This window comes from Rattus rattus, chromosome 15, assembly GCF_011064425.1.
Source record: "Rattus rattus isolate New Zealand chromosome 15, Rrattus_CSIRO_v1, whole genome shotgun sequence".
NCBI lineage: Eukaryota > Metazoa > Chordata > Mammalia > Rodentia > Muridae > Rattus > Rattus rattus.
The window spans coordinates 70,688,136-70,715,026 of record NC_046168.1 but is presented as its reverse complement, the minus strand read 5'-3'; the positions used below and the strand labels follow the sequence as shown (position 1 = coordinate 70,715,026).

At 46.5% G+C, this 26,891-nt stretch overlaps 1 protein-coding gene across 1 annotated transcript in view; it reads left to right on the top strand.

Annotated features, from left to right (window-relative positions):
- The window catches only part of Pde6a (phosphodiesterase 6A), a 68,860-nt gene that overhangs the window by 13,798 nt on the left and 28,171 nt on the right, over window positions 1-26,891 (top strand). The window contains exons 4-13 of the mRNA XM_032885986.1: window positions 399-539; window positions 4,010-4,084; window positions 11,507-11,571; window positions 15,947-16,013; window positions 19,122-19,169; window positions 19,653-19,802; window positions 20,182-20,325; window positions 23,713-23,778; window positions 23,910-24,056; window positions 24,932-25,039. Of these exons, the coding sequence (XP_032741877.1) occupies window positions 399-539; window positions 4,010-4,084; window positions 11,507-11,571; window positions 15,947-16,013; window positions 19,122-19,169; window positions 19,653-19,802; window positions 20,182-20,325; window positions 23,713-23,778; window positions 23,910-24,056; window positions 24,932-25,039 (1,011 nt within the window). The remainder of the gene's footprint in view (window positions 1-398; window positions 540-4,009; window positions 4,085-11,506; window positions 11,572-15,946; window positions 16,014-19,121; window positions 19,170-19,652; window positions 19,803-20,181; window positions 20,326-23,712; window positions 23,779-23,909; window positions 24,057-24,931; window positions 25,040-26,891) is intronic.

The following is a 26,891-nucleotide window of genomic DNA, read 5'->3' as shown; positions in this document are numbered from 1 at the left end:
CCTCATGCTGTGGTGACCCCTAACTGTAATATAGGTTTCATTACTACGTCACAACTGTAATTTTGCTATTGTTATGTGTCATACTATAAATATCTGTGTTTTCCTATGGTATTAGGTGACCCCCGTGAAAAGGTCATTGGACCCACAAAGGGGTTACAACCCTCAGGCTGAGAACCACTGTTCTGGGTTCTTATGAGACTTAAATAGATTAAATAGAAAACTTTGCAGAATTGTTATTTTCTACCTAAGAAACCTCTAATTTGTACCTCAAAAACTCTTGCTTGTGGGGCCAGGGGTTTTAAGGGTGGGATTGGAAGAGAGGAGGGAAAGGGGCTGTCATCGGGACATAAAGTGAATAAAAAATAAATTTATTTTTTTACTTTTACAAATGTCTTCAGATATTGCTGTGGTCTGGAAGCAAGGTCTTTGAAGAGCTCACGGATATAGAGAGGCAGTTCCACAAGGCCCTGTATACGGTCCGAGCTTTTCTCAACTGTGACAGATACTCTGTAGGACTCTTAGACATGACCAAACAGAAGGTAAGAAAACCTCAAGGATAGGCCTTTCTACGGAACACGTGGTGACCGAATGCAGTCTGGTCAATAATTCAACTAGCACAGGACACAGTCTGGGTGAATTTGGATGGCTGTGAAGGGTTTTACCTAATGGGCAGGGAGATAGCTCAGTCAGGAACATGCTTGCCTTGAAGCCACGAGGACCTGAGTTTACCCCTAGAACTGATTTTAAAGGCAAGTGCCAGACATAGCACAGGTGTAGAGGTCAGGGGACAACTTTTGGAAGGCAGTTCTCTCCTTCCACTATGGGTTCTGGGGATTGAATTCAGGTCATTGGGCTCACACGGGCAAGTGATTTTACCCAAGTCTGGATCCAGGTCCTCTGCTGTGTCATAAACATCTCCGACTCCAAGCTTTCTTTATCTTAGAAGTGTGTTTGGAGCATGGCAGTGCATACCTTTAATTCCAGCACTCTGGAGGTAGAGGCAAGTGGATCTCTGTGAGTTCAAGGACAGCCTGCCTGGTCTACAGAGAGCGTTCCAGGACAGGCAGGGCTACACAAAGAAACTCTGTATCAACCTCTCCCCGGCAGAAGTGTGCTTTGGTGAATAGAAATCCAAGTCATGTAAGAAATCGGTTTTTCTTATGGCTGCTGACTTCTGTGCCCTGTTTAAGAAATCTTTTCTAGCCTCTAAGGTCAGAAAAATTCTTTACTTATGCCAATTCATGTTAAGTTTTATTTTTGTGGATTTTACATGTAGCTCTAGACAGTGTAACAAAAACTTTCACTTATAGCATGATGTAAGATAAATATTACTACTCCACATGGACAACCAACGAACCGATTATCTCATCTGAAAAAGACTGATCCTTCCCCATTGCCCTATTGAAAGATCCACCTTTTCTTACTGTCCCACTAAAAAGCCTGTCTTTCCTTGTGCTGGTTTCTGGAATCTCTAGTTCATTGCATTGGCTTATTTCTCTCGGTTACTCTATGGCCACACTTAATTTCAGTAGGTTTATATGGTATCTTGGCACACACTCGAGAAAAGATGTCTGGGTTTGGTGTTTTATGTTAAGAGTTCTTCACTGTGTGTTACATTTCATGGCCGTTCTCCCCACTCAGGGGCTTCAGCTTGAATATTTCTTCTCTTATATTATTCTCTTATAGGTGAGCCTAGCCTTTAATGGCTGAGCCATCTCTCCAGCCCTGAGTATTTCTTCTCATGCTGGGCAGTAACGAAGTTCTTGCTTATCTTCTTCATGAAACATTAAGTTCTAGGGCAGCGGTTCTCAACCTTCCTAACGCTGTGACCCTTTAATACAGTTTCTCAGGCCGTGTTGAGCCCCGTCCCAAGCATAAAATTATTTTGTGGCTACTTCATAACTGTTAATTTTGCTACTGCATAAATCATAATGTAAATATCTTTTTGACACAGAGGGTTGCCAAAGGGGTCAACGACCCACAGGTTGAGAAACGCTGTTGTAGGGCCTGTGCGGTACTACGTGCACCATAAACATGTGGCAAACAGGACATGGGGCTCCGCTAGGTCCCCAGTTCACATTCCCACCCAGAACGGCATCTCTTTTCTATTGTCAGAAGTCCAGAAAAAGTGCCCAACTGGATGGAAGGCCAAGGGTGTGGAGTGTGAACTTCCTGTGAACTCCCTTCTGTTTGACCCCGGGGCAACATTAGCATAAGCAAACCTCACGATAAGCATGCTCAAAGGCACAAAGGAGAGGGTAGCATCTACACACAGCAGGTCACTGTTTGTCCAGGAGTGTTAACAGCTCAGTGATCAGAGGGAGCCCTGAGGAGGAAGGCCTCCTCTGAAGGCAGAGACTTTGACCTAACACAGCTTTTGCATCTCTGCAAAGAACCACCAACCAAGAAGCCACAGGCAGAAGCCTGGGTAGCCCTGGTGGCTTCTCCTCATGAGCCTCCTTTCTGGGCTCTTTCTCTCTTTCCTCTTCCTCGCTTTCTTGAGACAAGGTCTCCTGGATCCTAGGCTAGTCTTGAACTTGGTCAAAGATGAGCTTGAATGTCTGATCTTCCCGTTTCTATCCCCTAAGCACTTGGGACTCCGGGAGCCACATCCCCATCTCTTTCATCTGTCTTCTGCTTATGTCTTGGGCCATGGCAAAAAGAAAAACTCAAAATAAAATAAGTTTAGTTGGAATGACTCCATGAATCAGGGGGTGCCCAGACAGCAAGCCATCCAGGGCTCTGCTCTGGATGTGGGCAGAGAGCTGGTCTAGATGGAATAGAATAAAGCTCATGCACAACTCGATTAGCTACAGTTACACATTTGTCTGATTTAGGTGTGATCTGATCAGCTGGCTGTCTGGGGTTGACTAGAATTTAATTTGTCATAAAAACACTCTTCTTCTCTCTGTCACTCTTCCTTCCGCTCTTCCTCTCTCTCTCTCTCTCTCTCTCTCTCTCTCTCTCTCTCTCTCTCTCTCTCTCTCTCTCTCTCTCTCCTCTCTTCCTCTCCTGGCTTGACACGATAACCCGTGTGTGTGTGTGTGTTTCTAAAAAAAAAAAAAAAAAAAAAAAAAAAAAACATGTCTTTTAGGTTAGAGCTGGGATGGAGCCCAGAGCCTTGCACAGGCTAATCAAATGCTTTAGCTCTGCTAAACCTTGTTTTGGGGGGACATGTATTGTAGCCGTAGTACAAAGTCAGGCTGAGGTGTATCCCGTGCTTATGGCGATAAATAGCTTCTAGGGTCCTTTGAAAAGTTTTTTTTTTCACAACACTTCACCAGTTAAAAGCAGTATTTCTGCAGTTGACAGGGGAATATGTAATGCATTTTGAGATCTCACATTTTCTCTACTGCTGCTGTTTCTGATTAGCAGAGACAAAATTGCGGTATGATTGCATTCCTGTAGCACCACCACCACCACCACCACCACCACCACCACCACCACCACCAACCCCATCATCATCGTCATTGTCATCATCATCATCATCATCATCATCATCATCATCATCATCATCATCATCATCATCATCATCCAGACCCTACTTCAAAAAAACTTCTTGTGTGTTTGTCGGTTGTGTGTATTTACATGTGGTTGTGTGTGTGCACATGCCACCATGTTTAAAGTCAGAGGACATCTGCTTTGGGTGTCTGTCCCCTCCTTCCAGGTTGACTGATAGGGTCTCTTTACTGTTTTTGGTTCCATGAGACAAGCTAGCTGGCTAGTAGTATAGGGAATCCTGTCTCCACCTCCTGTTTTGCACCAAGAGCATTGACATTACAGACACCGTGCTACTGTGCCCCACTTTACCTGACATCTAGAATTCAAATGTGGGTCTTCACACTTGCAAAGCAAGCACTTTTACCTACTGGACCACTTCCTTATCCCCAAGCCCTCGTTTTCCCACATCATGTTCTACAACACCAGGGCTACCCCAACTCATCACCCACATTTTGGCTGATTTGACAGATCTGTTTATCAATGCTTTCTTTTTTCTTTTAACCCCTAGGAATTTTTTGATGTGTGGCCAGTTCTGATGGGCGAGGCTCCAGCCTACTCTGGTCCCAGGACTCCAGATGGAAGGGTAAGTTCCTTTGAGGTCTTCTCCATATGCCAGGCTTGGCAGACTTGCTCAAGAACTTGAATTTACCGTGCATATTTATCTTCACTGTATTAGGCTCTTTCTCCTGTGTTGTGGTAATTCTTCACAACTTCCGGATCCTGTCACTTGCAAAAGCTCAAAATCTTGCTGGAGTCTCAGAGGGACCCAGAGGAGCAGATGACAGAGAGGCGGACAGGGAGGAACCTGTAGATGTCCCACAGCTGGCTCGAGGGTCTCCCCTGGCAGGACGTTAGAACCAGTTAGAACAAGTTTGGAACTAGAAAGAGGCTTCAAATCTAATCTACAACATTCAAATTAGTAGGTAGAGCCCAGTCCCAACTACTTGATAAGTTTGTTGACTGTATTTATTTACTTGTTTCTTTCTACTTACAAAACACTGGACTGGTTTATAGTCATAGTCCTTTTTTTCCATAGAGGGTTCTCAGTTTATTTTGAAAAGATAGAAAGTCAGTTGGATGGGACCCAGCAGCCACAGGATAAATCTGACTGAAGCTGGGTAACAGTTACATCGTTAGAGAGTGGCGTGATCTGCCGAGTTAGCCACAGTCCGCATCACTCAGAGCTCTTATGCACTCCTGGCTAGGTGCTCCTGCTTGTCTCCCATGCCCTGTAGCACAGGGTCCTAGGATGTCATATAACCAGGTTGTACCTGCAGAAGCTGTGGCTGCTCCAAAGAGGGAAAGGAAGAGAAAGTCAATAGTGGCTGAACGCTCAGATCAGCGCACCGCTGTTGTGAGCCAGGGAGTCAGAGCGGTGGCACTGACCACACTCCTGTCAGATGGCGATCAGTGGGGGGCTTCCCTGAAACAAGTGATGATATGTTTCTTCTAGAACATTAAGAGAAAACACAGGAGGAGTCCTGCACAAATCCACAGATATCTCAAAGAAACCTAGCCAAGGCTAGTCAGCCTTGTGTTGTTCATTTATGAATGGAAAACAACAATAATAACAACAAAACTCAAATATCAGAGCAGGTATAGTGTCTCATTCCTGCAATCCTAGCAATGGGGAGGCTGAGACAGGAGGATCATTGTAAGGTCAAGTCTACCCTGGGCTACATGGAGAATTCTGGGCTAGCCTGGACTATAGTGTAAGACCCTGTCTCAAAACAACCAAAGCCAAAATGGCAAGGCAAGCATAATGGCTTAGCTACCTACAGAAGAGCCTGAGGCAGGGTGAATCATAAATTCAAGGTTGCCTGGGTTACAGGAAAGTTGAAGGCTATTTGAGCAACATAGTGAAATCGTGCTTTAAAATATAAGGTAAAATGAGGGCTGGAGATGTAACTCGATGGAAGAGTGCTTACCTAGCATGTGTGAAGTGGGATTCAATTCCTAGACAGGAAAGAAAAGGGGGAGGGGGAAGAAGAAGAAGGAGGAGGAAGAGGAGGAGGAGGAGGAGGAGAAGAAGAAGAAGAAGGAGGAGGAGGAGGAAGAGAGAGAGAGAGAGAGAGAGAGAGAGAGAGAGAGAGAGAGAGAGAGAGAGAGAACAAGAACATGGTTGGATCTGTTTAGTTCTGGGGACAATGTGGTTGGTCCCATTTTAACTGGACCGAGTGTGTCTGATGTGCTTGATCAGAAGGTATAATCAGAAGTGTTAGAATTGGTTAAAACAGCCTGTAATAGAGAACACAGATCTGAACAACTGAGTCATGCGCTGAGGTCATCTTCAGTTCAAAAGTTATTCCAGGGAGCAAAGGAATAGAAAATAATTGGGCAAGACCCTCCCAGACTCAGGCAATTACTGCTTTGGAGTCAAAGATGAACGGAAGGCTTGGAAGCAGAGCCTGTGGAGGTCCCAGCCACCTATGGAACTCTGGATATATTGAGATGTGTTCACCACCAAGGCGTAGGAGACAATTCTCCAGGAAACGAAACACGGGCAAATCTTAGTTCACCAAGACCATCCACTGGCTGTTGTCCTCAAACTCATCACCAACGCTAAACCTAGGCCTCCGCTCAGCCAAGCCAGACTGAGACACAGAGTCACAGGATTGGCCAGGATTGGTCATGTAAAGAGTGGGTGTCCCTGCTGAGGTGGCTTGGTGGGAAAAGGTGACTGAGGTAAAGTGTGAGGGCTGGAGTTTGATTTCTACTACTCATTCTGTAAGAGGAAAGACTGTGCTTCCATCAAGTTTCCTCTGCATGGTCTCTTTATACACCCCTGTCCTGGAACTCTCTATGCAGACCAGGCTATGGCCTTGAAATTGCAGGGGTTTGTCTGTCTGTCTGTCTCCGCCTCCCGAGTACTATAGTTAATGGAATACTACACCCCACTCAAAACTGTTTCTAAAACAGAATGTGGGTGGAGTAGGAAGATGGGATACACACACACACACAAAAAGAATCCGAGGCAAAAAAAAGGGGGGGGTTGGGGATTTAGCTCAGTGGTAGAGCGCTTGCCTAGCAGGGGCAAGGCCCTGGGTTCGGTCCCCAGCTCCGAAAAAAAGAAAAAAGAAAAAAAAAAAAAGAATCCGAGGAAGATGGGACACTGAGTCCTGACAATGTGGGCTGGGGACATTTCCAGAAGCCCCTCCCTCATCTGTCACACCGAGCTAAGCCAGCCTATCCACAGGACTGAGGTCACAAGTGCTGGCTTCCGGTTGACAAGTGGCACGCAGGCGCTCCAATATAAAAGCAGAGCTGGCCCAGTTGTACCTCACTGTCTGCTGTGCACTGGACCTGAACTGTTTTTTGTTTGTTTGTTTTTTGTTTTTTTTTTATTTTTTGTTTGTTCTGTGGTGGTGTGTGGTTTGAACCCAGAGCCTCATGCCTACCAGCAAGTGTTTTTCTCACTTCCTCAGCCATTTCTATGTTTTTAAAAAAACTGCTTTTATTTCGAGACAGGTTGCCGAAGCTGGCCTTGAACTTGCGTCTTAGTCTAGGAGGCCCTTGAACTCACGATGCCCTTGTTTCAGCCTCCCAAGCAGCTGGAATTACAGACCTGCACCAACAGGCCCGGCTGTCAGTTACTCTTTTTTGAATATGTCTACGAAGGAGTTATTTTTTTTTCCCCCATCGGACAGACAGTTGAAGAGATTAAGATCTGGAAAGGCCAAATGATTTGTGCAAATTTAAAACCAGGATACTTCTCTCTCTGGCGACTAGCTTCACAAATGTGCCTTCCCACGGCTCTTGTGCCTTCCAATATGACTCACACTTTATTGGCTGCATTCAAATACACTTTTAAAATACAGTTTTAGACTTTAACCACCCCTCCCTCGATCTGAGGTCTGAGGCCCTCTAACAGCCAACTGTATTTCATTTCACCTCCTGCAGAAAGCAAAACAGCGTGTGTGTGTTGAAATTAGGAAAAAGCTGCACAGGTTAATTAATTAGGCTTCATGGAAAAAACCGAGACAAACCACTGGCCTTCAAGCTGCCATCTTCCTAGGTCTTGCTATTCGGCCCTCACTGGATTCTTTCAAAGACCCTGGTGGCACAGAGTCTGCTGTTCAGCAGAAGGTAACAGAGGTGCCCTTGATGGCTCTGGTTTGGTTTCCCGGAGTCTGTGCAGTCATACATGAATGTGGCCTTGAAGGTCACACAATAGCTGTAGTGTGTCTAGCAAACGCTCCATTTGCCCACAGCACACTGATTCTATTCTGCTGCTTTTTCTGAGAGCAAATTGATTTTCCCGTAGGCTTCAGGAGAAAAAAAAAAAAAAAAACAAAATCAAAAACAAGCCAACACACTCACCAAACCCGTTGGACACCATAGGAACTTTTTGGAAGAGTCCCCTGGCAGCTGCTCTTGGTACCACACGGTCAGCCATGCTGGCAACGGCCCTGGCCAGATGCTCGCCTATAGACTCCACAGCCTCTGTTGCTCAGCTGAGGTGTTTGAGCACCTTTTCTTCTCTTGTCTTTTATTATTTATTTATTTTTTAAAGATGAGGTCTTACTCTATAGCCCAGGCTAGCTTAGAACCTTCCATGTAGCCCAGGCTGGCTTCAAACTTGTAGTGACCCTCCTGTCTGTTTCCCGACTGCTGGCCATTACGAATGTGACTACTATACTGAGGTGACCCAGAGTCTCTTTTTTTTTTTTCTTTTTTTCGGGGCTGGGGACCGAACCCAGGACCTTGCGCTTCCTAGGCAAGCGCTTTACCACTTGCCCAACCCCAACCCAGAGTCTCTTAACACAGCTCAGGTAAGCCTGGAACACAGTCTTGCTGCCTCAGTCACTGAAAATGCTAGACTTACAGGCACGAGCCACTTTGTTTTATAGTATGTTAACTTACAATGGGCTTATGGGGCAGTAACCCCACTGTACATGGAGCAGATGTGTGTGGCATTTGTTTACTCGCTTTCCCAGTGATAGATCTGATCTGGTGGGGCATGCTCCAGTTCTTCCGGGTTGTGGAGAATAGCTCCTTTCAGGTGTGCCTTGCCCTGAGCGATTCCCTGTTATAAGCAGTTGGCTCTGTTTTAAGTGCAAATGCTGATGAAGAATGATTGAGTAAGTAAACAGCCACCATCTGCCCAGTACCAACCATGAGGCAGACTTATAGCTCATTTATGCGAAGGAAATATGACCCCCTCTGAATGTGTCGACCTATATAAGAAACCTATGGATATGTGCATCAAAACTGTATTAGAGTCCAGACCTCACATGTCTTTAATCCTATCACTCTGAAAGCAGAGGCAGAGGCAGAGGCAGAGGCAGAGGCAGAGGCAGAGGCAGAGGCAGAGGCAGAGGGCCAGCTCAGTCTATGAAGTGAGTTCCAGGTTAGCCAAAACTATATAGTGAGACCCTGTCTCAAAAAGCCAAAAAAAAAAAAAAAAATGCAAAAGTATATATATATTGTAAGTTCACTGAACTCATGAAACCAATGAATGAATGAATGAATGATAAAACTCTGTTCTTGGTTCATATAAAATAAGGGACACCTAACGCTGAGCACCATGGCATTCTCCAGCCCTTCGTCAGAGTATCCCGTGCATGAGTCACAGGATCAATGGGTACTGAGCTCTCAGCTCTTCTATAACATATATGTTACACACACGCATGCACACACACGTGCACGCACGGGGTGGGGGGAGAGAGAGAGAGAGAGAGAGAGAGAGAGAAGAGAAGGAGGAGGAGGAGGAGGAGGAGGAGGAGGAGGAGAGGAGAGGAGAGGGATACACTGTTGTGTGACGTGTAAAGAATAACCTGAGAATTAATATTTGTATCTAAGATTGGATTGAAAGAAAAAAAAAACCTGGAACTGCCAAAAGCCACAAACACCCAGGTAGTAATTGGTGAATTCAAGCCAATGAAATTTGACGTAGTTGTGAATTTGTTGTTTTTCAATAAATTCTGACATGGTAGAAGGACATAGGCATGTCAATTTATGTTTCTGACATAAATGACTCACAGTAGGCCTGGAGTCGTTGCAAGACTTTTTCAAGTAACATGTCTGAGACTTATGGAGGTAACATGCATCCTTGAGAACACGACTAGAGGGTGGATACATCGTCGCCACAGGTGGAAATGCCAGGTCAGAGATTATGTGCAGTTTGGTCCTACAGACATACTGCTAACTCTCCACCTGCAACATAAATTGGAAGCAGGATGGGGCATCAATAGCATTGCAGTCATAGGTAGGAATGGGCTATCAATACGATTTCTTTTCTGTGCTAAATATTGAGACCGGCACAAGATCTGTAGAATGGAAGATTCCCATGCACGGTAGACCTGACAGAGGTCTTTGTCTATAGCGCTCTCCTTGTCAGGTGGAGAGTGAGAACCTTCTGTAGCTTTTCCACGGAAGGCAGATTCAAGATCCAGGTTCTTGAGCCAGGTGGTGGTGCCTGTAATGCTAGCATTTGGGAGGTCAAGGCAGGAGGATCAGAAGCTTAAGGTCAACCTTGGCTACACGTCAAGTCTGAGGCTACCTAGGAAAGGCTACATAGAATCTTGTCTCAAAAAAATAGCCAACAGAGTTGGTGAGCTAGCTAAGCAGGTCATGGTGCACGTCTCTGAGCTTGGAGACCTGAGTTTGATCCCTGGGTCTCACCTCATGAGAAGAAAGAATTAAATCCTATGAGTTGTCCTCTGATCTTTCTACCTTCATTGTGATGTGTGCACATGAATGTGTACACATACACCTACTAACTTATACACACACTCCAAATAAATTACACTCACACACATATATGTATATAATATGATACAATGCAATACAAGTATAACCAATGTGCTAGAGAAATGTCTCAGTGTTTACTTCCTGTGCAACCATGATGGGGAGGGTGGGCAGAGTGATAAGAAACTCCTTTGGGCTTGCTGGCTGGACCACTCTTCCTAAAAGGTGTACAAGAGGGAGACACTGAGCATCCTCTAGTGGCCTTCCCAGATCCACAGAGGTTCGCGCACCTGCCAGCACAGACATGCGCACTCAGCACCCTCCAAACAAACAATCATCCAGACTCCCGTATTTTAGTTAATCATCTCACTTTAAATCTTATTTATTTATTTAATGTATAGGAGGACACTGTAGCTGTCTTCAGACACACCAGAAGAGGCATCGGATCCCATTACAGATGATCGTGAGCCACCATGTGGTTGCTGGGAATTGAACTCAGGACCTCTGGAAGAGCAATCAATACTCTTAACCACTGAGCCATCTCTCCAGCCCAATCATATCATTTTTTTTTCAAATAAAAAGAGGTCTTACAGCTGAGGGAGAGACCCAAGTGTGGAGTTGATGCTTCTTAATAAATGCATGTAGATGCCTGTTTCAAGTAAACGCTACTGTTTCAGTAACAGCAGTCTGGTGGTCATTATCTGAGTAGCTGTGTCCCAGGCAATAGAGAGATCGACACTGGGGTTCCATTTTGAGCATCTTCCCTAATTCATACAGCTACAGGGTCTCTGAGCTAGTCAGGACCCAGGCTCTGGTGCTGGCTCATTGTCTCGCTACACAGTAGTCCTTCCCTCTCCTGCACCTCAGTTCTTGTCTGTGGGGCAGCTGCTAAGCTGCCCATCATGGTTAGACATAAAGAGGACCTGATAAGGTAATGGAATTTTCTGCGGAGACCAAGAGGAATGGAGCCGCCTGCCAGATGGTTCTGCGGAGGTCTGTGACCTTCTGTGCCCCTCTTTGAGGAGTGCTAAGAGCAGTGAGCATGGAAGGCGGCAGAGCTGTCCTTAGAGGGAGCAAGCTTGGCATCCCTGAAAAAACAAACAATACAAAATAAAAAACCAGAGAGACCCCAGTGGAGGCCGAGGTTCAGCGCCACGCCGTAGGCATGGGTAAACTCCTTGTGTCCTTTTTCTTGTTTCGAAAAAACAAACAAACAAACAAACAAAGGAAAGGAGAAGGAAGGACCAGACTAGTTCCACGGTGCACTTCTGCTGAAGCTCCGCCCTCACTGTGTACAATTTTCCTCTTTTGCCAGGAAATTAACTTTTACAAGGTCATTGACTACATCCTGCACGGCAAAGAAGACATCAAAGTAATCCCGTAAGTATCATCTCCAGCCCTGAAAAAACTTCAGGCTTACTTCCGACACCGTCTTATTTCCAACACCTTCAGTCTGTGGCTCCTGAACCATAAACCGCTATGTTCTCGGTTGGAGGCAGAGAGCAGGGGGAACCATGAGACTTGCAAGGCGGTGGAACCAGGTCCCCAAAGGGGAAGAGCTTGATCAGTGATTACCGCGGCTGTATCAATGGGGTCCCAGACCCATCGGCAGTGTTAAGAGACAATGACTGCCCCTGTCGCTAATAAGAAAAGAGACAATGGTCTCAAATTGAGGCTTTTCGACCACTCTGTGGAGCAAGAAGCTGGGAAAGAAAGAGACTCGCCCCCGGGAACACCAACCGGGCAGAGACATCACAGCCTCCCTTGGGATAGGCCTGAGCTGCTTTGGTCAGCAGAGTGTTCCAGATGTTTTCTTTAAGGTCTTCTTATCTCCCGGGATCCCTCCCTGTTCCTTGAGCCACACCCAGAACTCCACCAGAGACAGACCCACTTTCTCAGTTTAATTGCAGGCGCCTTAAACTGCAATTAGGCTCCGTGAGAGGGCCACACCTGTGGCCCCCACTGCCCGCTCCCTGCAGAGCCAGAGAGCTGAAGGGATTTGCTGCCCTAATCCACAAACAGTAGCGATAACCGGAAATGCTGACTCAGTCTTGGTCCCCAGGTCAAATTCTAAATACTCCTTTTGCCATTCGGAGAAACGGTTGCCGGATCTGCCTTTTACTGGTTAGGGGTGAGAAATTATTCCACATTTCCCCTGTTGCTGAGCTCTCTATTCCGGTGCTTTCCGGCTGGTGTAAATACCGTTTCTGGGGCTGACGACTGGGCTCAGTGGTTAACAGTGGCTGCTCTTCCAGAGGACTTGGATTCAATTTCTAGCACCCACATGGCACATCTCTAGCTCCATGGCCTTAAAGCACACCAGACACACACATGGTGTACACACACACACACACACACACACACACACACACACACACACACACACACCCCACACCCATGCCTGAGTGCTGGAATTACAGGTGTGTAGCACCACGTCTGGATCTGAGTTTTCCTGAGCACAAGGAAAACTCGTCTTTCTTCTTTAATTTTTCAATGCCACTTTTCCTTTTAAACTCTTTTCTTTTTCCCTTCCCCTTCCCCTCTCCTTTATTTTTTTATTTTTTAAAAACAGGGTCACGTATAACCCAGGCTGACCTGGAACTTGCTATATTAGCAGAAGCTGGCCTTCAACTCCTGATCGTCCTGCCTCTACCTCGAAAGTGCTGGATGACAGACATGAGCCACCCCTCCTAGATTCTAACCCTTTTCCTAGCTTCACATTCATTAAAACTCATTGTCTGTCTTTCACATTTTCTCATCAAAACTTTCCTCAGGTTTTTTTTGCATGTGTGTATGCATATGTGTGTATACATGTTCACGTGTATGTGAATGCACAGGAGTGTGTGCATGTAGAGAGTTTGATGCTGAGTGTCATCTTGATCTCTCATTTGAACCCAGAGTTTGCCAGCTTGCTCTGGGGATCCAGTCTCCACCTACCACTGTAGCCACTGAACGATCTCCCCAGCCCCGCCCCCAGAGTTTTATTTATGCATCAAATCTCACCAGGCTCAGATATCAACAGCTTCCCCCTAACCCTTCCCCGTGTCACCTGTTTAGGCTTGTTGAAAGCCTTCTTTTCTAATACGAACTTTCGAATCAGTCAAGATAGGCTGGGCTATCAGTCTTGAGACTTATGGTGCAGCCCACCACTCATCCACAGCCAATTAGGGTGTGTGGTTGGGACCCTCTTACAAGGGTTATCATCAGGCAGGGCCCAAAGCTGATAAAACAGCCTCCATTTTGATTTTTGCAAGATTCACTAATACTGTTATAGGGAAGAGAATCAACTAGATAGTCTAGCTAGATGACAAAGGTTATCAGGCTGACTAAGAGAGACCTGGTCTCTGTGGACACCTATATGTGTGGCATATGCTTACACACACACACACACACACACACACACACACACACACACACACACACATTTCAAACGTGAAGTCTTAAAGAAAGTAACATATTCAGCCGGGGGATGGCGCTATACACATTTAATCGCAGCACTTGGGAGGCAGAGGCAGGTGGCTCTCTGCGCGTTTAAAACCAACCTGATCTACAGAGCTAGTTTTAGGACAGCCAAGGCTACTCAGAGAAACCCTGTCTCAAATCCCACCGTCTTACCCCCAAAAAAAGCTATGGACTGGAGAGATGGCTCAGTGGTTAAGAGCGCTGACTGCTCTTCCAGAGGGCCTGAGTTCAAATCCCAGCAACCACATAGAGGCTCACAACCATCTGATACCCATTTCTGGTGTGTCTGAAGACAGCTATGGTGTACTCAACTTACATAAAATAAATAAGTAAATCTTTAAAAAAAAAAAAAACAACATAGCCAGCTTCTCCTATATTCTACTGACCACATAGGTAGAAATAGCTGAGCATACCTAGGACACTTGTTTATTATAAAGTGTAAAAAAAAGTCACAGTATAAAATGAGATGTTTATGGCATAGGGTAACTGCATCCCATCCAATCTACAGAGAAATCTAAACCAGTGAAAAAGGAGCATTACAGGGAAGTAAGAGAAAGACACGAGTAGGATGCCTGCAAAGGCAACCATACAGCAAACACACTGAGATAAGGAAGACCACAGTGATGGTCTTCTCAGACCCTGCAGAGGGCTGTGATTCAGGAGTTTGAATTCGCTAAGTATTGGCAGAGCCATGGAACAAAGGAAATGGTAGCATACCACCACTGGGATATACACTGGGACTACTTTAGAAACTGGAAAGTTAGACATCTTTCTACTCAGTATTTCCAAGGCAGGCACTGCAACCCACAGAACTGAGTTAGCAGTGCTCTCTCACGTGATCTCGAACCTGGAAAGGAGGCAGAAGGTGACCAGCAGCCTGTGAATGGATGAATTGTGCTACTGTGGCAAGAAGAAAGTTGTGGGCATGAGAAAGAAGCCAAACAAAATAATGAGTATTGAATAATTCCTTCTAAAGGAAGTTGAAACAGGTTGGTCAGGTTGTGAGGTGGTAGAAAGCTGTAGAAAAGCAACGTGATTACACTAGAGTGATGGTTCTCCTGGGTTAGGGAAAAGGCCGTGATCGACAGGGGTAGGGGCTTCCATGCTCTTGACTGGTGTGGGGTTTGTGAAATGTTCGATTTCCAGTGTGTGTGTGTGTGTGTGTGTGTGTGTGTGTGTGTGTGTGTGTGTGTGTGTGTGTGTGCATATGCATGTGTGTACACATGAGTGTATTTGCACATTCTGAGGCCAGAGGACGTCGAGTGACCTTCTCTGTCACTGTTTGAACATGTAGCTAGGCTGGAGGCTAGCAAGTCCCAGTCACCCTCCTGTCCCTATGCCTCACTCTTCAGTGGTAAGAGGTGTGTGCAGCCACACTCAGCCTTTCACATGGGTTCTGGGGATCTGAACTCGGGTCTTCATGATTATACAACAAACACTCTTATCCTCTGGGCTGACTTCCCAGCCCAGTGTTCACTTGATAATAATGACTGATGATGGTTGTTTTTGTTTTATTGTTTGGTTTGGTTTTTTTTTTGAGACAAGGCTTCTCTGAGTAACAGAGTTTTGGCTGTTCTGGAACTGGCATTGTAAACCAGGCTGGCCTTGAACTCACAGAGCTGCTATACCTGCCTCTGCCTCCTGAGTGCGGGGATTAAAGGTGTGGGTCACCATGCCTGACTAATGATTGTTATGTATTTTTCTATACATGTATGCATTTTCGTCTTAAAACAATCAAGCAAAAAGTAATAAAATCATGTGCCTCCTCCTCAAAGAAAAGGACACTGAGAAGCACATTGCCAAGTGGTTTAGAACCAACACGCAGTAAGGAGGCTGTGGTAGTACTGAACCACAGATCTAGGGGATCATTGACATATATGTGCCCACTGTTGACTGAAGCACTGTTATACAACACATAACTGTAAGCCCAGGATCTGTCGTGTTGCTCTCCCTGGAAATAAACATTATAGTATTAGCTTTGTGCTCCGTCCATGGTGGGAACTTACCACCTCTGCCCTTCATGAGGGGAGACAGGGCATCTGCTTTGCAGTCAGTAGTAATCAGTGTCTGGAGTGTTCATCCTCGTGGACAGTCATGACCGTTCTATTCATGACCCTCTTTTCCATTTCAGAATGTGCAGTATGTGACTGGCCTTGAACTCACAGAGCTGCTACACCAGCCTCTGGGGATGAGGCTGGTGAAGTGAGTGGGAGCAGGGGCTGGGCCAGTGGAAAATGAAGAGGCAAGGTCCCTGACGTGAAAGTCACTATTTATTTGTCTTTGGCCTTTGCAGGAACCCACCTGCTGACCACTGGGCTCTAGTTAGCGGTCTTCCCACTTATGTGGCTCAAAATGGTCTGGTAAGTGATACATGGGGGAGGGGCAGGTTAAATCTGGGGGACTAAAGGGTTTTAATCAAGAGAATGAGGAAAGCAGGGTTAGTGTGAATCTTTCAAGCCAGAGACTTTTGTTTTTATACTTTACTCAACACCTGACCCACAAAAGACAATAGACCATTGACATGTCCAGAAATAGCAACTATAGAGAAATAGTTCTTACATGGAAAGGTGTATAGTGTCCCCGACAACAGAAACTTGTGCAAATATGTCAGGGACAATGTCTGGACCAGCTGATCTCCCAGGCTCCCCAGATACTAAGAATGAGCTCTTACACCAGAGGTTATTGCCATTCCTAGCCTCTCCCTCCTACCCACATACAGGGCAGAGCACCAGGGTGCTATCTGCTGCCATACCTGTGTTACTCAGACTTTTTGTTGCTATGACAAAACGCCTGGCTGGGGAACTCATATAACCTTCCAAGTCACACTCCCAGTGACCTATTTCCTCTAGCTAGGCCCCAAAATAGCCCCACCCAGCTGGGGACCAAGCTGTCAACCCAGAAGCCTGTATGGGATTTTCCCCTATATTTAGACCAAAACAGTGTTCTACCCACTCAGTGTCGGAGAGTAGAGTGATGGTCTCCTGTGTTCCAGAGCAGGGTCGTGTCTGCTAGTTACACATCACCCCATGTACTATTTTGGCCTGTGGCAAAGCATCATTGGCCTGTGGTAAATCAGTGGGCAGGAAGCCAAAAGGAGACAGGAAAATGAGGTGTGGCTTCCAATATTCCATCAATGACATACTCCAATAAGTGGAAAAGTACCTGCTAGGCCCGCTCACCTCTTAAAAGTTTCTATGACTTCTCTGCCGGGTCTCACTGGTGAGCAAGAGTCCCATTTTACCCACGAGACTTTGGGGACCCTCCATCTCCAGACTCTATGACTTGCAGAGCTGGGTACAGAGGTCAGGAGCAACATGCTGTATGTGCTTAGCGTTGCGGAGGTGTTAGGGCTGAGACAAGAGGACAGATTTTAAGGTGGCTCAAGGTGGAGGAAGGAGCCAGTGGGCCTTGAGTGCCAAAGGCTGGCACTTGAATCCACAGCTCCCTGGAGGCAAACTGAGAAGGGCACAGTTCAAGTAAGAGCTGATAAGAATCTCAGAGTTGGGCAGGGGATGGATGTTCACGCAGGTGATAAAGTGCTTGCCAATACTCATGAAGGTCCGTTCTTCATTAATCTGGGTGTGGTGGCCCACTTCTGAAATCCTAGAATCCAAGAAGTGGAAGCAAAAGGATCAGAAGTTCAAGGTTATCCTTAGGCACATAGTAAGTTAGAGTCCAGCCTGAGTTAAATGAGACTCTCAAACAAACAACAAACAAGCAAACCCCAATCTCAATGAAAGCCGACAGACACTGTCACTAGGTACCGACGATAATGAGGACCCAGACATATGTGTTCATTTAATACAGCTTCAGCAGAAACGAGATGAAGAGGAGATACAGGGTCAGATCTCATACTGAGAAGGCAAAGCCGGCAGGAGTTGGTGACTAAGCCAGAGGGCAGAGGAGAGAGAGGTGAAAGCTGATCTCCAGCTTCTGGACCTGTTGAACACCACAGCTGTTGACCTGGGATACCTAGTGATGAGTCACCCATACTCAAAAAGAAGTCGAGACATTTCTCTGGGGCATGTCCAGCAGGGGGATGAAGAGACGGTTCTTATACCATGGAGTATAGAGATAGAGATCGAGAGTCTCAGGATCAGGCAGCACCGGAAACCACAAGTGCAGATGAAAGCTCCAAGGGAGAGCTCATCTGGTGCGATGCTGGGAGATGTTGGGGTTTCCAGAGCTGGTGGAGGAAGAGGGTTCTGGGCAGGACAAACAGGAGAGGTCAAAACTGTTTGGAGACCTAGGAGAGGCAGGGCCAGGGCAACCAAGGAAGCATGTGAGAGGCCACATGTATATAGCACTATGTAGCACAGGGATCTGGTGAGGAAGAAGCAGGAATGCCACCATAGCATAAGGCCCTTGGCAGACCCATTAAAAACAGATTTGGTAGTGAAGTGGAGGCAAAGCCAGCAAGAAGGCAACTGAGGAATGGTGGTCAGTGAGCAGGTAGGGAGTGTATGATAAAGGAGGAGAATGTTTGCCTGGATGGTTGCTATGGTAGCTATGTCAGCTAGAAGAAGATTAGCAAGGTTGTGGGAGAGATTGGAGCATGCTGGACTGAGAGCAACAATGAGGAAAGAGCAAGGGTATCTGATGGACAGTGCTTAGAAAGGACATGTCCAGTTCCCAATCTGAGACTAGGCAGCTCGTCTCTGCAATCAGTGCTCAAGTAGGGCTGTTGCCAGCCCATGTGGGAATGTTTTGAGAGCTGAAAGAAGAAATCCCTTCACAGTTGGATTTCAGCACTCAATCAGATGTCTTTGTGCAGCATACACACTACACAGCCACATATAGTGGCCCTATTGCCAGTATTCCAGAGGGGGGATCATATTGATCTTGTCTTCAAGAGAGGAATCTAGCAATATAGAAGCAGAGTTGAAATACTTTTTGTTTCTTAATCAAATTTACAGCCCAAGGAAAGGATAACAAATGAACAGAACTCTAATGTAACTGAGCCAGAGATATTTAAAGGTGCTTCTTGTAATGTTAGCCCGTAGGAGGCAGAAGCAGGTTGGCTCCAAATTCCAGGCCAGCCAGGGCTATTGTAACACACACACACACACACACACACACACACACAAACTCGCACGCGTGTGTGCATGCACACTGACATATGTATGCACTCACACACATGTGCATCACCTTACACATGTACCTGGATATCCAAATACTTAGCATAAGAGCCACAGAATGGAATACTATTCAGTTATTGATAATGACAGCAGGACCCTTAGCTTTTCCAAACCTAGAAATGTCTGAGATGTAACAAAAAGAAATAAAATCTACCAGGTGACCTTTCCTAGCTGGTAACCTCAGTTAGTAACCCTGAGTCATTTTGAATCTGTCCACCTGATGAGGACAGCGCACTGCCTTGGGCGAGGACTTGGGTTCAGAATAGGGAGCAGGACTTGCAGGCACTTGCTCAGCTCTGACCAGTTGCATTATCCCCTCCTGGCTTGCAGATCTGCAATATAATGAATGCGCCTGCAGAAGACTTTTTTGAATTCCAGGTAAGCCATTTTTATTTGATCCCTTAACCAAAGAACTTTCTCCTGTCTCTCTCCAGGAAGAGCATAGGAATATACTAGGATTTGCCTGTTTTCTTGGGACGCAGTGGAAATTTGGACAAAGTTACATTATAATGGAAGGGGGAGACATTAGTAACTGGGTAAATTCCAAGGACACTTTCAACTTCAAAACACTTGCATCCCTCACTTTCTGACTCCAGGAACATTGTTTAGGCTACTCCCTATCTGAGACGTTTCTGATCCTGGCATCTAACACCCTGCCTGGCACATGACAGCCCTGACATTTTGGGGATGGGAACCCTATCTCTTGGGCTAGGGAGTTCACAGTGTTTGTAGGCAGCTAAACCCACACAAGATCCAAGTTTTGTCTTCTTGGAGCTGAGTCAGGCCATAACCCCAGTTCTGTCACGGCTATCTGCACAGCATGGGAGTGTTGGAGCCTGCAGCCCTGCCATTCTCTTACAGAAAGAGCCTCTGGATGAATCTGGGTGGATGATTAAAAACGTACTCTCCATGCCCATTGTCAACAAGAAGGAAGAGATCGTGGGCGTGGCCACATTTTACAACCGCAAAGATGGGAAGCCCTTCGACGACATGGATGAGACCCTCATGGAGGTATGGGATGCTGGGTGGCCCTTGGTTGATGGGGTTCAGCTTCGGGGTTGTCCTCCAGAGTTGTGCAGCTGTGAGGGGGTGGGGGATAGGAGGTCATAATCCTGAGGATCCTTGAGAGCCGCTTTCTCCACACTCCTTCCTTACTTCCACCCTTCACTATGGGGAGCAGTTTTGGGGTCACCTGTACATCCTGCTTGCTCCACACATTTCTATTCCTGACATTATTACTTGCCAATCTTCCCTTAAAATGCATTCACACCCATCATTTTATCACAGCCTGCCTGCCCCACACAGCTTTTGCAAAACCCACTTTATAGCTGAGAAAACTGAGGTCTCAACAGTCAGCTGCCACTGCCTCTAACTCTTTCTTTCTCTACAGTCTTTGACTCAGTTTCTGGGCTGGTCAGTCTTAAACCCTGACACCTATGAGTCCATGAACAAACTTGAGAACAGGAAGGATATCTTCCAGGACATCGTAAAATATCACGTCAAGTGTGATAATGAGGAAATTCAGAAGATCTTGGTGGGTAGTCATTTTTGCTTGTTTTCACTGTAGTGGAGCATGTGGGAGAGATGTGCCAGCCAGAGGCCATGTATGAAACCCATGTGGCAGAGCCTGGGATGAATGGATTCAGCCCTGTTCTCTCTCATGTAGCACTCAAGGCTGAATGGATAGATACGTGAGCACCAGAGTCTAGCCAATAATGACTGCCTAGATACATGAGCACCAGTAGCTAATAATGATTGCCTGAGGAACAATATCTCTTGCAGGGTCAGCTTTGTCTTGGATGCCTGACCCTGGCTTGACAGTACCACAGGGGTACTAGACTCAAGACTGACTTGTTACTAGAGACAGGCGCAACTAGTCTCAGCTCTCCCTCTGGCAGGAGACCTTATCTGGCAATCCTGTGGATCAGGAGCCATTTCTCAGAGTCTCTTTTCTATAGGGTCACTATAGGACCCACCATGTGGTAAGCAGAGTGGTGGTTCAGAGAGAGTGGGAAGCCTTCCCATATTTGCACCACTTTGTAATTTAGGGCTGGAGATGTGGCTCAGTGGCAGAGTGCTTGCCTAGCATGCATGGAGCCCTGGGTTGGATACTGAGTCAGGGCACACACTGAAGCAAGACAGAGCACCTGCAGACACAGCATCTGGCAGATGGAAGGTTCGGGAGTTCAAAGTCGTCTTTGGTTGCAGAGTGAGTTTGAAGCTAGGCTGAGCTGCATAAAATCCTGTCTCAAAGCAAAATACAGTTTACACAGCATCCACGGATATGTTTGAGGCTCTGTGTGTATTAGCGTATTCAGGGGTGCAGGAAAGCACGTTTTCATACCTATTGCAGAAAGGAAGAAATTGAAACACCCTTTCCAAGAGGGAGGGAAATAGCCTCAAATCACCTACTATGAGAAGAGTTCTCAGTTCAGAGTTCACAGGAAAATGAACTACTTCTCTGTGATCTTTCCTAATGGGTGCCTTAGGATGTGGTGGGCATCCCATCGGGAGAGTTGTCCAAATAGAAGCTGGGTGCTCATGTATCAGGGGTGCAATCGTGAATGGGAAGCCAGATATGTGAGGACTGGTGGCTTACTGTTCCTGGGGGTGTGTGTGTGTTAACATTAAATAAACCAAGATCCAACAAAGAAATTGTTAGTCAATGGCTTGGGATAAGATACCCAGCTGAGATCCCAAGACCTCACATGTTGAAACATCCTAGGCCAATGTTCACAGAGGTCTCTCATTTCCTTCTCTCTTTTGGTTTTTGAGGTATAAGTAGTCCAGGCTGGCCAGTCTTCCTGCCTCTCTGCCTTCCAGTGCTGGAGTTCCATGCCCAGCCTCATGACTTTCTTTTCTTCTTTCTTTCTTTCTTTCTTTCTTTCTTTCTTTCTTTCTTTCTTTCTTTCTTTCTTTCTTCCTTCCTTCCTTCCTTCCTTCCTTCCTTCCTTCCTTCCTTTCTTTCTTTCTTTCTTTCTTTCTTTCTTTCTTTCTTTCTCTCTTTCTTTTTTCTTTTTCTTTTTTTTTAAGATAAGGACTCTCATAGTCCAAGCTGGCCTAAGACTTGTTCTGTAATTGAAAATGTCCTTGAACTTCTGATCTTCTTGCCTCTATCGGAGGTTACAGGTGTGCACAGCTATGCCTGGGTATGTGGCAACCCAGTGCATGCTGGGTAAGCTCTCCACCACTGACCTATGTCCCCAGCCAAAGGCCAGCTCTTAATCTTAGAAGATGCCAGAGATTATTTCTTTTCCATCAATGGTCAATTCATAGGAGAAAACACCACGTTTAGATGGAATGCCTTGTGGTTTGACTCAGGCCATCATCCCAGCCAAATGATGCATATATGGACCAGAAGGATATGTAGGCTCAATGAACCAGTTGGAAGTTAACAGACTCCACTCTGGACCAAGAAATCACAATTACCTGGGTTGCTTCATCTGGCACAGGGGAAAAATAGGTCCAGGGAGGGAAGGCACTTGCCTCAAGGTCACACAGCAAAGGAAAGCAAATCAAACGAATGGCCAAACCCTCACTATTCTCTGTCACTAGGGACAATACAAATATAAATAGCAATGTCGTTAGTCCTACACCGTGGCAATACTTTTGTACTTGCTTTACTTGTACTTTTGTTTGTTCAGGGACGGCTTTATTATGTGGTTTGGGCTGAACTGAACTTCTCTATATAGTTTGTTCACATTGCCCTCCAGACTAAGATCTTGCTGCGGCCTCTGAGTGCTGGGATTACAGACGTGTCCCACCGTGTCTGGCTAGTTCACGTATTCTGTTTAAAAACAAGAACCAGGCATGGTGGAGCACACCCACAGTCTCAACACTGGGGAGCTATCAGGCATGGTGGGGCATGCCCAGAATCCCAACACCCCAGAAACTGAGGTGGGAGGATGCACTGCTGCAGGCCAGCAAATCTGAGCCAGCCTGGACTGCCCAGTGGGACCCTGTCTCAAAAAACAAAATCCTGAGGGTGTAGTGCTTCCTAAAGTGTTTACCTACTATGCAGCAAGGCCTGGGTTCCATCCCAACACCCACACACACACACACACACACACACACACACACACACACACACACACACACACACACACACACACACACACCACACCACCCCACAAACACACACTACATACATACACACACACACACACCACATACACACATACACACACACACACACATCACACACCACACCCATCCACACACACCACACCACACACACCAACACACACACACACCCAAACTACCCACACACCAACCCCCCAACACCACACACCACACACATACCAGACACACACACACACATACCACACACACACACACACACACCACACACACACACACACACCACACCACACACACACATCCACCCACACACACACAAACCCACCACACACCACACCCACACCACACACACACACACACACCACACCACACCACACCCCACACACACACACATACACACACACACACTGCTCACGCACACACACACACACACACACACAGGCACACATACACAGACACACACACACCCACATACACACACACCACACACACACACCCCACACCACACACCACACACACACACACACACACCCACACACACCCACACACACACACAAATACAAACACCACAGAGATATACCACACACACACACACACACACACACACACACACACACACACACACACACATTACAGGTTTTGAACCCCATTTAATAGAAGAGCTGGACAGTGACAACCTGAATTTGAATGTAGGTTTCCACAGCTCCAGAACTGAACAGCGGCCTCAAAGTGGATGCTTCTGCTGGAGGAGAGACCAAAGCAAAAGTGGGGGGTGGAGGGCTCCTTGGGTTCTTGAGGTAATAACCTATTGCGTTTTCTCTGCTGTTTTGGGGCATGGCAGAAAACCAGAGAGGTGTATGGCAAAGAGCCATGGGAATGCGAGGAGGAGGAGCTGGCTGAGATCCTGGTGAGCAGCCTGACCCTGGGGCAGTAGGGCTCAAGCATCCCTTCACCCTGCTTGGCTCTCCTCGGCAGACCTGGGGGAGGGGTGCAGGAGCACCTCATGCTCCTTAATAACTGGACTTCACTCCGGTGCAGCAAGAAGAACTTCCAGATGCCGAGAAATATGAAATCAACAAGTTTCACTTCAGTGACCTGCCCCTCACGGAGCTGGAGCTGGTGAAGTGCGGCATACAGATGTACTACGAGCTCAGAGTGGTGGACAAGTTCCACATCCCGCAAGAGGTGAGGCCCAGGGCTGCTCCCCTCCCCTCCCTCTGCAGCATCATCCAGCGCAGAGCTCATCTTGCAGTGCAGCCTGGCCTTGAACTTGTGGCTCTTGGGTCCTGGGACTCCAGGTGGGAGATACTATACCCCGATCATTGCCGTCCCTCCCTCCTTGGTTTTAAAAGAGCAGCCTGGTCCGTGTGCTCTACACTTGGGATCCAGAGTTTGTGCTTAGGGCCTGTCTGAGTCCTCTGGTAGAGAAGGCACTGTTCTTCTGGACTGACCCTGAAGCTCTCACGTGGGTGGGAGATATCAGTTAAGTTCCTGGAAACAGGATCCTTCACTGCAGGATTCCTTTCAAAGGTACTCAGTGGGAGACAGCGTGGGAAGGAGGCTGCTGCTCAAAACCTCCTAGACTTTGATTAAAGTAGTGGCTTTCAAAGTGCTGCCCGAGATTACATCAGTACAGCCCAAGACACTGTCAGACTGGCAATACGCTTTACACAACACACCCCACACACCCCACAGACTCAGATACATCAGTGTGTTACCAGCTCTAAGGACTCTGGACCTCCAGTGATTCTGAAGTACCCTCCAGCTGGAGAACCATAGGATTAAACTGTCCTTTTTCTCAGGACAGTTGCACCCCTGGCATGTTTAGAAATCACTGCTGAAGCTCAACCTGTGGAGGATGTGGGCAGCTATGGTCTCCTTGGCTCTAACACCCGCTTTCTTAGTGTCAAACAGTACAGTACTTTCCTGGTGCTTCTGCATCTGTGTGGACTTCCCACCATCTGGGTTGGTGATGGGGTTGGAGGACCCTGGGTCTCCTGAGGGAGGGTTTAGCCACCCTGGGCAGGTACATGCTGCCTCACTGACGTGTGTGTTCCCAGGCCCTGGTGCGCTTCATGTATTCGCTAAGCAAAGGCTACCGGAGGATCACTTACCACAATTGGCGGCATGGCTTCAACGTGGGGCAGACCATGTTCTCCTTGCTGATGGTACGGAGTGCTGTGGGGTGGGGGAGACTGGCCCACCTGGCAGCCACGGCGTGGCCACTTTTATTTATTGACTTTTAAGGATTGCAGAGTTTTGTCTGGGAACTGTAGCTGAGCATTAGAGGACTTTCTTAGGAGGTTCAATTTCTAGCACTGATTTAGAAAAAGAAAGAATTGCATGACCAATTCAACTCGGTCAACAGGTTCTCCAGAGCATGAGCAAGGATTAAAAAGAAAAAGGAGAATTAGACAACACTGTAGCATGACTCCAGTCAGTTCTGAGGCGGAAGAGGGTTTAATTTTTATACCATTTTAAGTACATGCAAAATAATAAGGTCAGTTCTGAGTCAAGGAACAAAATCCTGTAAATACCTTTCTAGGGGCTAATCAGGATGACCAAGACAAAGGGACTGCCACATGTGCCACAGCTGAGTCCGCTCTGAGTTTTGCAAAATGTAACTCAAAATGCAAACATTCTTCGTCTAAGCCTGAGTCCTGAGTCCTGGCCCAAAGTCAGACTCCCGCCTTGAGCTTATTTCTTTAGTCCTGGCCTCTCAGATCCCCCCAAAACTCTCCACAATTGCAGAAGTACCACAAGCATAAAAAAAGAGGTCCGTGAGTAAGCTGGGCGTGGCGAGTAAGCATAAGATCACAGCACTCAGGAGGCCAGAGCAGGTTATCCTCGCCACCTAGCAAGACTTTCTCAAAACACAAACAACAAAAAAGTCCAAGAATAGAAAAGTGTACAAATCTTACTAAATCTTACAGAGAGAACATACATGCCATTTATATTTTAGGTCAATGAAACAATCTATAATATTTTTAGCATATATTTTTATGTTCTTCCATTACATATGACAATCAGATTTTTTTTTTTTTTTAAATTCTATTATTTCCTGTGGACGAGTGTTTTGACTGCGTGGATCCAAGTGTACCATATATGTGTAGTACCCAAAGGGACCAGAAGAGGGCATCGGATCCCTCGGGGATGGAGTTTCAGATCACGCGGGTGCTGGGAATTGAACCCAGGTCTTGTGGAAGAGCAGTCAATGTTTTTAACTGCTGAGCCATCTCTGCAGCCCCAAGATTCTCTTATTGTATAAACTCATACACACATAAAACACATTTCCTACTATATAAGACATAAAACTGACCACCGAAGTCATTTTTTAGTTGTATAATCCAGTGGCATTAAATACACTCACAATGCTGTGCTGTCTTTGCCACGATCATTTCTAGAATGTTTGCCTTCTCAAGCAGTAGCTCTGTATTCTTTGAACAATAATGCCCATTCTTCCTAGCTCCTAGGCAACCCCACTGTATCTTCTCTCTGTGTAAGCTTGAATACTCTAGATACTGCTGCATTGGAATCATGAAGTATTTGTCCTTTTGTGCCTCGCTTTTTTTCAGTTAGCACAGTGTCTACAAGGTCCATCCACATAATTTTATCACTGCACAAAACAGTTTTCCTTTGCAACCGTGGGTTGGGGGGGTATTGGAGATTGCCTCTAATGCTTTGATTTAATCAGGAATCTTCATGTCCAAATGCTAAATGCATGTCCTTGTCCCCAATAGGTTTTTGATTGATCAATAAAGATGCCAGCAGCAATGGTTGGGAAAAGGGAGACGGGCAGACTCATAGAGTTGTGTGGGCTAGGACACAGGAGAGAGGAGGAGATGCAGAATCCCCATGATTGGGGGTGGGGTTGGGGGGGGAGGGAGACTGATTGGATTTAGAGCTGCAGAAGGAAGATCATCTGAAACATAGGAGTAAGAGGAAAGAGTCCCCCAAAGGGTTGCCCAGAAGCATCTTGGGCAGCAAAGATCAATGAGCCTCACAGAAGCGATAGGGCAG